This window comes from Staurois parvus, unplaced genomic scaffold, assembly GCF_062004578.1.
Source record: "Staurois parvus isolate SC_StPar_1 unplaced genomic scaffold, SC_StPar_1.0 ptg000748l, whole genome shotgun sequence".
Lineage (NCBI taxonomy): Eukaryota > Metazoa > Chordata > Amphibia > Anura > Ranidae > Staurois > Staurois parvus.
Genome location: NW_028318544.1, coordinates 86,009 through 101,066, shown reverse-complemented (window position 1 = coordinate 101,066; position 15,058 = coordinate 86,009). Strand labels below are relative to the sequence as shown.

At 43.1% G+C, this 15,058-nt stretch overlaps 1 protein-coding gene across 1 annotated transcript in view; it reads right to left on the bottom strand.

Moving 5' to 3' along the window:
- The window catches only part of LOC149445031 (NXPE family member 1-like), a 133,151-nt gene that overhangs the window by 58,974 nt on the left and 59,119 nt on the right, over positions 1-15,058 (bottom strand). Inside the window, exon 3 of the mRNA XM_089654253.1 lies at positions 6,805-7,490. Coding sequence (XP_089510379.1) covers positions 6,805-7,490 — 686 coding nt within the window. The remainder of the gene's footprint in view (positions 1-6,804; positions 7,491-15,058) is intronic.

The following is a 15,058-nucleotide window of genomic DNA, read 5'->3' as shown; positions in this document are numbered from 1 at the left end:
AGTGGTGATTAAATACCAACAAAATAAAGCTCTAGTTATGTGAACAAAATAATATAAATTTAGCTTCGGTACAGCATTGCATTACTGCGCAATTGTCATTCAAAGTGTGAGAGTGCTGAAAGCTGAAAATTGGCCTGGGCAGGAAGGGGGTAAAAGTGTCCGGTATGGAAGTGGTTAAGATTATGTGTGCAAGACCATTAGCTGTGTACTGAATGTACCTGACTTTCCAAGGGGAGAGGCAGTGGCTTCACCTTGGTTTACTCATTTGCACCTCTATGGGCAACATGCACTTGCTATGAATTCCAGTCTACTCTACTGTCTAATATTACTCTATTAACCCCTTGGCACCGGCGCCTCCCAGCCATTTAAGGATTTAAGCAGCCAGGAGGCGGGGCGGGGTTTAGGGTCATGTGTCCGCCGTGACATGCTGTCACGGCAGTCACATGATCGGGAAAGGTCCAGATCGAAAGAGGAGATCGGGACATTTCCATGAGTAACGGACATGTGTGCTGGGAGCGCGCAGGGCGTACGCCCTCAGCACATGTTTTTTTTAATAGAACGCAAATATGCGTCTAGGCCCAGACGCCGGGAGGCTGCACACTTCTGCTACTGGTAAGGTGTATAAGGACAAAGTTGAGGTGGTGGTGTAGGAAGACCATTGACTGCAGAAGCATGTACGTGTTTAATTCCTTCCTCATGTGATTATAAAATAGACATTTTGTAAAAATAAATAAGGAATAACTTGTTTGTACTGTGATAGCATTTGAAATAGTTTAAATCACTGAAAATTACAGTTTGAGTTGTGAAAATTTTGGGGTGTAACTGTTTGTCCATGTATCTTTTGCCTACACAAGGTAATTCTGCTTTATTTTACTTCAGTTTGTGGAAGCGGAGCTGTCACCATGCTAAGGAGGTTCCCTTTTTTCTCTTTTGCCTATTGTCACAGTAGCAGAAAGTGACCAAATTCCCCAAAATTTTCAGTTATCAATGGAACAGTTGAAGAGGGGAAACTTTCACCTGGGGACAGCGGCCCCACTGAACAGTGCTACAAGATACTTTCTTGCTATTTTAACAACACATTACTGTCTCTTTGGCAGCTGAAAACCGAAATGTCAGTTGTTTATTGATGGCTCTGTGCCCCAGTTGGGGAGGTTCACCCTCTATTTGGCCTGTTTACCATCATAACCAAAAGTAAGCTCAAATACAGAACAGGAATAGAGGGGACCTCTATTCTTGTGATCCAGCTAGCTACCTGAGATTTCCCATCACCTTCTGTGGTGGCTATGGAACTGAAATCAAAGGGCGATCTCTCAAATTGGACACAGGTGACAAAACTGCTGGGTTATATTAACCCGACCTTCATGTAAAAAAAGAAATACCGTATTTTTCGCTCCATAAGACGCACCTGACCATAAGCCGCACCTAGGTTTTAGAGGCGGAAAACAAGAAAAAAAATATTCTGAACCAATAGACTGCAGACACATTACAGGAAATGACCAGAGACTGCGGACACAGTACAGGAGATGACCAGAGACTACAGACATAGTACAGGAGATGACCAGAGACTGCGGACATACTACAGGAGATGACCAGAGACTGCAGACGTACTATAGGAGATGACCAGAGACTGCGGACATACTACAGAAGATGACCAGAGACTGCGGACACAGTACAGGAGATGACCAGAGACTGTGGACACAGTACAGGGGATGACCAGAGACTGCGGACACAGTACAGGAGATGACCAGAGACTGCGGACACAGTACAGGAGATGATCAGAGACTGCGGACACAGTACAGGAGATGATCAGAGACTGCGGACACAGTACAGGAGATGACCAGAGACTGCGGACACAGTACAGGGGACGACCAGAGACTGCGGACACAGTACAGGGGATGACCAGAGACTGCGGACATACTACATCATATAAAGTCCCCACAGGGCCCCTCCACCCAGAATATCAAATGATCTGACACCATACATCAAGGAAAATGACTACAACTCCCAGCATGTCATTTTTAACTTACAGAAGGCAGGGGGCGCACTGAGCTCCGAGGACAGGCCACACCAGCAGACAGGACCGGACTGCAGAGCAGGGAGTGCACTATGGACACATGCCAGGAAAGGGGAGGAGCTGTAAGGACAGGCCACACCTGCGGACCGGACTGCAGAGCACAGAGAGCAGTACACAGACATGCCAGGAGCGGGGAGGAGCTCCGAGGACAGGCCACAGGCTGGGTTCGGTGGGGGACTGCCTACTATGAAGAGCTGCAGGGACAGCCCACTGAGAGATGGGATAAGGTAGGGAGAACGTCAGTGACAGGCTGCAGTGGGAGGGGACAGCCGCTGGCCCTAACACGACGGCGGTGACAGGTGGAGGACTGTCAGTATCCGGAGTGAGAAGGGATAAAGCAGGGAGAGCATCGATGACAGATTGCAGTGGGAGGGGACAGGCTGCAGTGGGAGGGGACAGCCGCTGGTCCTAACACAGCGGCGGTGACAGGTGGAGGACTGTCAGTATTCGCTCCATAAGACGCACAGACATTCTCCCCCATATTTCTGGGGGAAAAAGTGCGTCTTATGGAGCGAAAAATACGGTATGTTTTTGCCTTTTGTTATACCTTAAGCAAACAGTTTCATTTTGTTGCACTAGCACTTACATGAATAGTATCATTTTTTTTGCACTAGCATTTTTTTCCACTCCTTTGGTGCAATATTTGAGTAGCTATATATAATTATATATACTTGTTTACTTCTTAATATATTATATTGCACATTTAGAGATTGATTTATTTTAGCAGATTTCTATGTTTTTATGTTATTAATTGCCTAATTTGAATCGCTACACTGTTTGTTTGCACATATTTACTAGGTTGGTTCACCTGTAAGTGCTAGCAACTTTTTTCTTCAAGTGCTCACTGTGCCTTTTTTAGTATTAAATAATTTGGCTTTGTCAGTAAATATTTTGTGTCAGTACATTTCAGTTCAGGAGGTTGGAAACCTTGTACCGCTGATACACGTGAGAATAGGCTCAGTCAAGCCTGCAGGCAACAATAAAGCTACTAGATGGCTGTATGGTCAGTTCCTAAAGGGACAAGTCTCTCTTTCAGCAGATAATAAATCTCCACAGCAGCAGGTCACCAGTCCCAGCAATATTACTCACCATCCAGTCTCCCTCACTGATTAGTCCACTCTCTGCTCTGCTTCCAGGTTATGCAGTGGTGGTGTACACTGACCAGCAATGTGCTCAAGGCAAGAGGAAGCAGTGCCCTTAGCAGGTTGAGTAATAAATGCAACTCTTTCCCCTCCTCTGGGCAATTTCCCTCTGGGAGATGCAGCTGAAAAGTTCATGGTTACAGCAGTGTATCTCTCCTTTGGACTACAGTTCCCACAGTGCAGTTCTACCTGACTCAGTATATTGAACTCCCTCCTCTTGCTGATATACAGTAGCTGTTAACCAGTTCAGAATGTAGACAGGTTGCCTACAGAATGCTAGCAAGTGAGACAGGCTGCCTGGGCTGGGAAGGGGTTAAACCTGTTTCTGCAGTTTCCCGATCATCTCTGGTCTCTGCCATCTCCCCTGTGCTTCAAATAAAAGGGGGGATGGAGGGCTCTGCATACAGGGAGCTGCTGTCTGCACTGGAGGAAGACAGGACAAGCCTAAAGATGTAATCTTCAGCCACGTCACAAGGCTGCTCTTTGCCGTACATGCTGTTATTGCATTTGTAGTTGCGGTGCAGCATGGTGCAGTAGCAATAACACACACATTCCAAATACAATGCAAAAACTTGTATTGAAGTAATTCAAAAACAGTTCACAGTAAACCCAGAGGGAAGACTCACAGATTCCAACAGCATGTAGAGAGTAGGTTCCAGAAACTGTTAAGAGGGGCAGAATGCAGCCTGGCTGTCTCATGCCCAAGTGGGAATAGGTCCAGAGAAATTGTGATCCCTATGCTTTCCCTCCTCATCAGGAACCTGCTGCTTGTTCTGTACCTACCAGTTGGAGTACCTGTCCCTACTCTACCCACTCGCAAATGTGCACCAAGCTTAGGGATGTAGCATCTTAAATGGGCTCTGCCTGACCCAAGATGGCTACCAGAGTCACATTGGGCAGCAGCATCCAATCGAATAGCTTCCCCAGTGACCCAGGAAACCATAGAAGAACCATGTTCCTCTTGGCTTCCTCTCCAATTACAGTGCCGCTGTGAGTGCAAGTGCCAAGTGCAAGTGCCAACTACAGAAGAGAAAGTAGACTGCATCTGCCTACACGTTGAAGGAATAGGTTGTACCTTTCAGTCCATTGGAGGCACTGGGAATCCGGAGTAGAGCCTAAACCTGGAGAATGCCTAAAATGGACTGCTACTTTTTGGAGCTATGTGTGGGCAGCCAAGTAGAGTTAACTAGGGTCAAGGTTATTGTTCATGTTGAACTGTATTGCTAAGACTTTTTAAGTAAAGTTGCATCAACTTTTCTAAACCTGGTCTGAAGACAAGGGATGCATGATGGTTCCTGGCATATCAAAAGAACCAGGGTTAGTAAAGCACATGTGGGGTATGAAGTAAAGCCACTACTAGAGGAGGTTAACTCAGCAAGACAGGCAGGAGGAGTATTGCAGTTCCTGTGGGTAACCAAGGACCAGTGCAAGGTACATTGCAGCCAGTTGGGAAGCATGGTACCTGGTGTAGGTGATGGCTCCTCCAGTAGCAAAGGGGTCGATGATCTGGCTCCCTCCCTAGTGGTCAGTTTCCAGTAGCGATTGGAACCGTACCCATGTTACAGAGACCCACAGCTTGGTCACATTGTATGGGAAGGATGGAGTTAACATGTGTGTGTGTGTATGAGATCCATGTTAAGTGCACGACGGGACCCCATTCTGTCACTGGGATTGAGGTAACAGAGGTACGTTGGACTTGTGGAGAGGGCGTGGGCTCAGTAATGTCCCTCCTAAACGCAACATATATCAAGAGAGGTATGCAGTGACATGGTATAGCACTGTTACAAAGGGACTGTATGTTACACTACTGCACACAGTGACAGGGCTCATCTCTAAGTTGGGGAACTGCCTTAATGTTTGATTCTCAAATGACTGCAGTCCCTGCCTGCTCCCAAACACATGCATTGTGAAAGGTCCCCTTAGGATCAGGAAAAGTGCCCCCACCCACAAGGCACCTCAGGGCAGCAACTACAGACCGTATAATAGTGAAAGTAACCCTGCTATTATACATGATATTCAGCTCCTGCCATAGGGGTACATTTTCTGGCATTTGTCCAAATGCCTGAATAGTCAAGGTCTGGTCCGAACTTGTGTTTGGGCTGAACCTTAAGCTTATTCCCATTGATGATGTTTTTTTTAAAATGGCGCCTTCTTCTAGGGATAAAAGGAACATGAAGGCATAATTAGGGGAGTATTGTGATCTCTTTATTTCATTTTCAAACAGTTACCATGAAATATAGTGTATATGTCTTATCTTGGTGAATGCTGCATTCATAGCACACAATTAAATTCATAGATTAAATACATATAAGGGAGATGTTTTATCTGTTCATGTAGTTCTTTGATTTACACAGCTCTACTACACAGTACAGATCTGTCTGGCAGAGCTGAAGACCTGAATTTTCTTTACTGCAGTTCAGTAACACTTACAGGTCATCTCTGCCCCCCATCCTGTGACTGGACTCTGAAGAAGAGCAGCAATCTCATCTCTGTCACTCTGCTCTCTCCAGCTATCAGCACATACATTGATTGAGTCCTGCTTCTTCCTCTCTACTCTGATATCTGCTGTTCAGGGACTGCAAGGCTGATACTAAGGCAAATTCAGGCAAACTTTTACTGCTCGCATTAAAAAATATTTACCTTTAGTGATGTGTTAATAATTACAGAACTGCATTAATTTGTGACAATTATTTTTGTCTAGTTTTCAACTTGCTGACCGTAAACATTACAATCTGATGATGCAATGGGGTAAATTTACTAAAACTGGTGCACTCAGAATCTCATGCAACTGTGCATGACAGCCAATCAGCTTCTAGCCTCAGCTTGTTCAATTAAGCGTCAGCAATAAAACCTGGAAGCTGATTGGTTTCTATGGAGAAGTGAGCCTACTTTTGCACTCTCTAGTTTTAGTAAATAAATCACAATGTCTTCTAGATCTAAGCACCTGGATAGAATTTAATAAATCTAAAGGTGACTAACCAGAGATTGTATGCAAATTGTGAGAACTCTAGTCTGACTATATTCAACCCGACCTCACAGCAAGATTTAGCCTATTGTAGAGACCATTGCACCCAGCTATCACAAATAATGTCTAACACAATGAAATATTTCTGCATGTGATATGCACACATTTCCATATCAATTCTAATGCTCGTATAATTTGTTAAAATGCACCTGAACCCAGACTAAGAACAATACATGAATTATATTTTTTTAACAATTCATGCCTGACCTATCTAGCAGCTTTTACCACAAAAAGTACTTCATTTAGGATCCTCCAAGACCACAAAAAAAGACTCTAAAGTTGTGTTCCAGCTGCTAATATTATGTGAAAATCTATGATTATAGTCTGTTGTACGCTTTGAAGACAAATTAATCCACGTTGCTTATAGCTACGGAAGTGAATAAGGGATTTGTTATATAGTGCCTATATGCTTGTTCAGAATATGTAAATTCTTTAACACAGTCTGGGCACAAATTCACTTTATAGTTTGGGATACTCACAAGTGATTATCAATTGAGTTACATCACTTGAAAAAAAAAATCTTACGGTTTATTGCCTCTCAAAAACTGAAAGAAGGAATGTACCTGACAAGCAGACTGTTTTCCAGCGGAGATAGTTGAGTAGCCAGTGTCTTCCAGTTTTTGAATTCTGTCAATGAATCACAACTGAAATTCTGAGGTTTGACAGCGTAGAAGTATTCCTCATCTCTCTCATCTATGTACTCACACAGTTCTTCTTCTTTTCTGAGATTGAAACCGCACTTGGTTTCTACTTCTTTGCCTGGACTAGTGAATTTGCACAAGTAGCCAACATTACCATACCAGCTATTTCGTGATTTCCACAGGGCTGAGACTGCTTCACTTGGGTGCATTAGAAACAATGTTACCACTACTTTACCTTCCCAAAATAAGGTAAAATGAACATGGTATGTCCCATTTTTTAAGTCTTCGATTCTTCCAGAAGCTGCCGATTGTATATCAGGATTGGAAATCATTGCTCTCAAATAATCTCCTCCATAGGCTTTTTTTATGTCTACATGATCATATGCCTCAAGTTGTACTATTAATTTGTCTCCAACACAATACTTTTCTTTGGGGTTTTTTATGAACATTTTGCTATTTTTGGCACTTGTTGTTTTGTTAATATGGACAAAAGTTACTTTAGGCATCATTTGATCTATATGGTTGAATATCTCATTGACCCGCTTCTGAATTTCTGATTCCTTTTCTATTTTATTGACTGTAGGTGTATGGGTCTCTATAGTAACACACTGTAAAAGCAAAAAAGCATCACATAATTAGACATTACAGAGTTAATGCTGTACATGCAAATTACACAATTTTAGCAAAATTGTATTTGTAAAGAAATTATATTAGCATTCAGTAAAACAAGAAGTGGAATAATATAAATAGAGAGTTATGATCGCTTCAGGGTTCACTAGACACTGAGAGCTGTGGTGAACGGGATACATTTTTTTCACATGCTCAGTTAAATTGTCTAGGTTAGTGGTGAGTATCTAAATTGACGTATCCTTGGAGTTTTACAGCTGCTTTTTTCTGGTTCATTTTGTCACAACACAAAAAATTTTTTATTTTCATTCTGCTGAATAAAGACGTACTGGGTTCCTTCATTGACTTGCCAGTTTTCTGGCTGTGACAGCCTTTTCATTAGGTTTGAACATTGTTAGGAAGTTCGGTGACATACATGTTTTTGTGTTACCTCACATATTTAACAAGGTGGAAAGGTGGGGGCATATACTAAAATACAACACATCCACCTCCAAATCTCAATTACATATGACCAGATTTCCTTTTTTGTACCCCGTTAGGTATTATTAGGGGATGTTCATCAAGCATTTTGTAGCTTTAGAGTGTGGTCTGACAACTGTTTGCTGTTCTACAACTATCTATCGGTATGGGGCACTACACTCATCCATCTAACCCTTTGGTTCTTCCATATAAAGACCACAAACCAGCCAAAAATATAGTTCCACGCTATGTACACTCATATTTACACCAACCTTATTCTTTAGTGGCAGCAGCTTACACATAAATTCTTATATGTTATGGTTGCATTCATTTTCTTTTTTAGGCTTTCTCTCTTCAATTGTTATCTGGTGATCCAGCCGTTAAGTCTATTTTTCAAAAGAACAAGCTGTCCAGCAGAATGCATGAGCTACAGAGATGAGACAAACCATTTGACACTGGCAGGGGTGCTTACATCATCTTTTATTTATTTAAGTAAAACCTTTATCATAAAATGCAAAAAAAAATAGTTTGTATATGGAATGTCAGTGAGTGCTATGGGTGTGTAGAAAGGTATAAGCTGTTGGCATTAAAGGACCGCCCTTGGTATCCTCACTAGTGACTGAAATATAAAAGGTGCAGCGCTAAAGTAATGAATGAATCAAATGAAATACTTCTAAAACATGCATATACATAAATAAATAATAAGGTGAATAGAAGCAGCAATAAAATTAATAGCAGCAATATTAAAAGGCAGACATAGTGAGGCGCTCTGATCAGCGCTACCAGTCTAAAACGCGAGAGTTCATGAGTTATTAATATAGCAATAATTAATATACTGATAAGTGTGGTAATGGTATCCGTGACACTGAGTGGTCAGCGTTGGGTGATATAAAATTAATAGTGACTGATAGTGAACATATATCAAATGACACAATTGCGATAAACAATAGTTATAAGAAAGTCCAGAAAATAAATCCGTGAACAGGTGACATCCAGTGCTGGTGAATCCGTGAAAAGTATTCCTTTATATGCACTCACCAGAAGCACATATAAAATGCGCATGAACAGTGGGTTTCTTCCCCAGGTAAGTCAGGCAGCACACCCATCAGTCATAGGACCATGAAGGCCAGGATCTCACATAGGGATGATCACACCAAGCAGCATGCAAACCGTGATGAGAAATCCTGAGGGGTTAGCTCACAAAAGAGCCAGAGAATATCGGCTAATAGTGTAGTACTTTATTAAAGGTACAGAGTATCCACATGGAAAGTACAAACAAACAGTATAAAACAACTCACTAAGATGGCTGCCAGACCTTTGTGTGGCCCCGGAAGCATGACGTCAATGCGCAGGCTCCTTCCCTTAGGGACGGAGCCTGCACATTGACATCACGCCGCCGGGGCGGCACGAAGGTCTGGTGGCCATCTTAGTGAGTCCTTCCCTTAGGAGACATGTTTTAGAAGTATTTCATTTGATTCATTCATTCCTTTAGCACTGCACCTTTTATATTAAAAAAAAATAGTTTGCTGCAACTGCTTGAAAAGCGTTAGCTGGAATTTGGCTTCAATTTCTTAGTGTATTAAAATCTGCTAGTACATCTAACACTCCTCTCCCCCCAGACTGACAATGCTGCTCTCCAAAGGTGCCCCCTGTGCTTTTTCATCCAGAGTGAGGGCTCTCTAATACAGGAGTTGTGTTACTGGTCAGATCACCAGGTGAAAACAGAGGAGAAAAAGCCTACAAAATCAAACTGATGCAGCCACCACATCTAATGATTGGTAAGCTGCAATGTATTACATTTTTGGTTTTAGGTTTAATACCTCTTTAATGTTAGTAGAACATTTGTGCTGCCTACACCATCACTTTATGATGACTTGTCACTTGATCATTGAAGCTAGGAGAATATGGATATGGGGACTTCTATTTTCCATTAGCAATAATAGCAGCTGGTAATCTGACAACTACTGTATGAGCTGTTGGACATGAAAGACCAAAAATATTTTTTTCTTTTAAGCTTCAACATGCCACCTGAAATTTTAGTATTTGTGAACATCAATACCATGGCATGACAATAAATCTGGGTTTGGGTATCCATCCATTTATGGCACACAGACTAATGGTATCACACCTACTGGTTTAAAGGACTGAGAACTGCTTCCCATTTTATTTCCAGTCATTTAAAACTTTTGCACTGTCTGGAGATGAGTAAATCAGCCTGGGTCAGGCTCACAGGTCATTTGTCAAACCTATTTTAAAGTACAACAATTCTGAACTTTAATTTGAACCTTATTGAATCAGTTCTGGAAATTTTCAAGGCTCATAGGCAAGGGATTGTCAAGTAAAGGGCATGAGCACTGCTATGGGGACAAGTACCAATTAGGGATGACCTTCAGGTTTAGTATGAAAATGTGTTTGAGGTTCGGGTGGGAAAACTAGTCAAGTATGGCAGATAGGCTGGGTTCTGGTCAGACTGATATTTGTAAAAAGTTTCTACTGTATGTTTGTAAGATATATCCCCAGTGCTGCTGGAATATTAACAACAGGGGTGGGGAATTGGGGATGACATCATTGGCCAAATGTGTCAATGCCAATGATCCCTGCCACCGAGTTACAATCCAGAAGCACCGGGAAGCTGTAATTTGAGATGGGAGTAGTTATATAGTTAATCTGGTTGAAAAAAAGACACTAGTCCATCCAGTACAGCCAACAGCCTAGTAGCAGGACAGCATCATCATGGCAGAGAGTCAACAATGTCAGGCACCACCAGGGGCGGACTGACAACTCATGAGGCCCCCAGGCAATAGGGGATCATGGGGCCCCTGTGTCCTTGCCCACACTCAAAAAAGCCTATAAAAAAGGTACCAGGGGCATTTCATGGGGCCCCCTACTGACCCTGGGCCCTCGGGCAGTCCCTGATTGCTCGAATGGTCAGTCTGCTCCTGGGCACCACTAATGATTGATTGGATCTACATCACTAGACAATGTGATTGATGTTTATTTATCATTTGTAGTAAAGGACTTTCTCAAAGGTGCAGGTGTTTTTATTTGCTATTTGCCTTTTTTTTCTGTGGGTTCCCACTCCATGTCAGTTAGTGTCAGAATGCCCGCCGCACTAACACAATCCTGCTACAAGTCCCTGATTGCTGCCACTACTAGTCTAAGAAAGAAAAATTCCAGTATATACACTGTCAATTGTAGATGCTATAACTTTTACACAAAACAATTAATATACACTTACTACGATTTTTTTTAACCAAAGACATGTAACACAATCCATTTTGACCTAAATTTATGGAAACATTTTATTGTTTTTTATTGGATATTTTATAGCAGAAAGTAAAAAAATATTTTTTTTTTCAAAATGTTGTCTTTTCTTGTTTACATAATAAAAAACCCAGTGGTGATCAAATACCACCAAAATAAAGCTCTATTTTTGTTGAAAAAATGATATACATTTCATTCCATTATTGAGGTTGGCCATACACAATGCAATCTCTTTTACTAGCTTATATGATGATGATGAAACATAAGGAAGGTAATAATGTTTATTATGACATTTTCCTCTTCAGAGCCATTAGGAACTATTGGATTTAAGCTTGTTGTTATAGATTCAGATACATGTATATGGTGACTCTTCCCAGATTCTTTATTCATTGCACATATTTATTCTCCAGGAGTTTTACTACCGTATTTTCCGGCGTATAAGACGACTGGGCGTATAAGACGGCCCCCTACTTTTCCTGTTAAAATATAGGGTTTGGGCTATACGCACCGTATAAGACTACCCCTCTTCCAACGCACACCAAAAATTAAAAAACATCAGATTTGATTTCAATATGGTATGGTATTCCAATGATGGGGCACGCTTCCTCACTCTGACACCAATGATGGGGCACTATTCCTCCCACTGACACCAATGATGGGGCACTATTCCTCCCATTGACACCAATGATGGTGCCCCATCATTGGTGTCAGAGCAACGAATCGTGCCCCACCATTGGTGTCAGTGGCAGGAATAGCACCCCATCATTGGTGTCTGTGGGAGGAATAGCGCCCCATCATTGGTGTCAGTGGGAGGAATCGTGCCCCATCATTGGTGTCAGAGCAATGAATCGTGCCCCATCATTGGTGTCAGTGGGAGGAATAGCACCCCATCATTGGTATCAGTGGGAAGAATCGTGCCCCATCATTGGTGTCAGTGGCAGGAATAGCACCCCATCATTGGTGTCCGTGGGAGGAATAGCACCCCATCATTGGTGTCAGTGGGAGGAATCGTGCCCCATCATTGGTGTCAGAGCAATGAATCGTGCCCCATCATTGGTGTCAGTGGAAGGAATAGTACCCCATCATTGGTATCAGTGGGAGGAATAGCACCCCATCATTGGTATCAGTGGGAAGAATCGTGCCCCATCATTGGTTTCAGTGGCAGGAATAGCACCCCATCATTGGTGTCCGTGGGAGGAATAGCACCCCATCATTGGTGTCAGTGGGAGGAATCGTGCCCCATCATTGGTGTCAGAGCAATGAATCGTGCCCCATCATTGGTGTCAGTGGAAGGAATAGTACCCCATCATTGGTGTCAGTGGAAGGAATAGCACCCCATCATTGGTATCAGTGGGAAGAATCGTGCCCCATCATTGGTGTCAGTGGCAGGAATAGCACCCCATCATTGGTGTCCGTGGGAGGAATAGCACCCCATCATTGGTGTCCGTGGGAGGAATCGTGCCCCATCATTGGTGTCAGAGCAATGAATCATGCCCCATCATTGGTGTCAGTGGAAGGAATAGTACCCCATCATTGGTATCATTGGGAGGAATAGTGCCCCATCATTGGTGTCAGTTGGAGGAATAGCGCCCCATCATTGGTGTCAGTGGGAGGAATAGCGCCCCATCATTGGTGTCAGTGGAAGGAATAGCGCCCCATCATTGGTGTCAGTGGAAGGAATAGCGCCCCATCATTATTGTCAGTGGGAGGAATAGCGCCCCATCATTGGTGTCAGTGGGAGGAATAGCGCCCCATCATTGGTGTCAGTGGGAGGAATAGCGCCCCATCATTGGTGTCAGTGGAAGGAATAGCGCCCCATCATTGGTGTCAGTGGGAGGAATAGCGCCCCATCATTGGTGTCAGTGGGAGTAATAGTGCCCCATCATTGGTGTCAGTGGGAGGAATAGTGTCCCAACATTGGTGTAAGTGGGAGGAATAGTGCCCCATCATTGGTGTCAGTGGGAGTAATAGTGCCCCATCATTGGTGTCAGTGGGAGGAATAGTGTCCCAACATTGGTGTCAGTGGGAGGAATAGTACTCCATCAGTGGGGAGAGGAATAGTGCCCCATCGTTGGTGTCAGTGGGGGGAGGATTAGTGCCCCATCGTTGGTGTCAGTGGGAGGAATAGTGCCCCATCATTGGTGTCAGTGGGAGGAATAATGCCCCATCATTATCAGTGACACCAATGATGGGGCACTATTCCTCCCACTGACACCAATGACACTTGCTGACTCCTGTTCTAGTATGGTACTGCTGCAGCCAGCATATGTGGTTGCAGCAGCACCTCTGCACTGCACACTTACCCTCACTCGATTTTTGCGGGTCCGCTCGGCTCCGCCTCCGTGATTGGCCGCCTGTGTGCCTTTCCTGAGCTACAGTTCTGGTGGCCAATCACCGGTGAGGAGGCGGAGCAGAGCGGCAGGAGTGAGGGAGTGGCCGGAGTGACTGAAGGAGCAGCGCTTCCTGGATGGATCGTTGTGGGAGCCAGGTAAGAGACTGCAGCCCTCTGCCCACCCCTGTACTTGGTGTCCCTTCCGTCGGAAGGGGGGGATAGCAGCAGCACCGCGCTGCCCCCTAAAAAGTGCCCCCTGACGTGTACCGGCGTATAAGATTTTCAAGGGTCAAAAAGTCGTCTTATACGCCGGAAAATACGGTACTTATTATCCAACACCATCCAACATTGATGAATATATGAAGGAAGTGCAAAGACATTTCCAAGATTGGAGACCAATAGGAAATCAAAACTGTGAAGATATAACCATTCTGAATACTACTATCATGGACTCCTCAAGCATCATAAAAGAAGAATTTTCCTGTCCAGTACTTACTTTTTCCAGCCTTTTAAATTGGTGCAGCTAAGTGAATGCACAGAATGCTTTTTTTTGTTTTTTGTTTTTACATTCACTGATTTTATTTTTGTGATTGACCGTGTGTACACCATGTTTATAATGCCAAACCTTCCCATGATCTACATGACCAAAATAAAATAATTAGCATCCACTAATGATGGTGATAATTTACTCCGCATAGGATTTATAATATACTGTCTTTTAATGGTAGGTCTGCTCTTTTCAGCTGCTAACCTTTTTCTTATAAACTATAATTGGTTTAGAATCCACACCCAATATAGGGTGAGTCGGAGAAATTCTTCTTAGGGGTGGCTACACCCTTAATAATTGCACTTTTTCTTTTTGTATAAGAACTTATCCGTTAACCTTTTGTTAGCACTGACAGTCTTCAAATCTAGTTTACAAATGAGATCTTCCAGAACAGTACAGAGAGGATTAATTATGGTGCACATGCTCCTTAACATTGCATAGCAGAAGAATACTTTAGTTTTGGAGTTTTCAGAAAAGACCAAGTAAAACGTAAGTAGCAATTTAGTTTTTTTAAAAGGTATGTTATGTGAATGGGAACATGTAACAAATATAAAGTAGGTGTTATCCCAGTTAGGCTGTAAAAGTGGAAATGCATTACCTAAAGTCAGTGCTGAGTAGTCTTCAAATGCATCTTGTTACCTAGCACTTGGTCTATCCTGTGATTTCACACCCACCCGTCTCCAACTTGGTAGTCAGCTGCTCATCTGCTACTGATTTTGTCCAGTGCCCTAAACATCTTTATGCTTTGAAACTGGCTGCCAGTTCTACGACGCTGCTGTGTGCTGGTTTCCTTGTACACAGACATCATCACCAGCAAAGTTACAGTGGTGCCTGTGACACACTAACTGTTATCACACCTATGTAGCCGAACCCTAAGTTTAAAATTAACAAACATGCCTAATATACATTTATACACTAATTGGCATCTTATAAATGTAGGAGGAAGA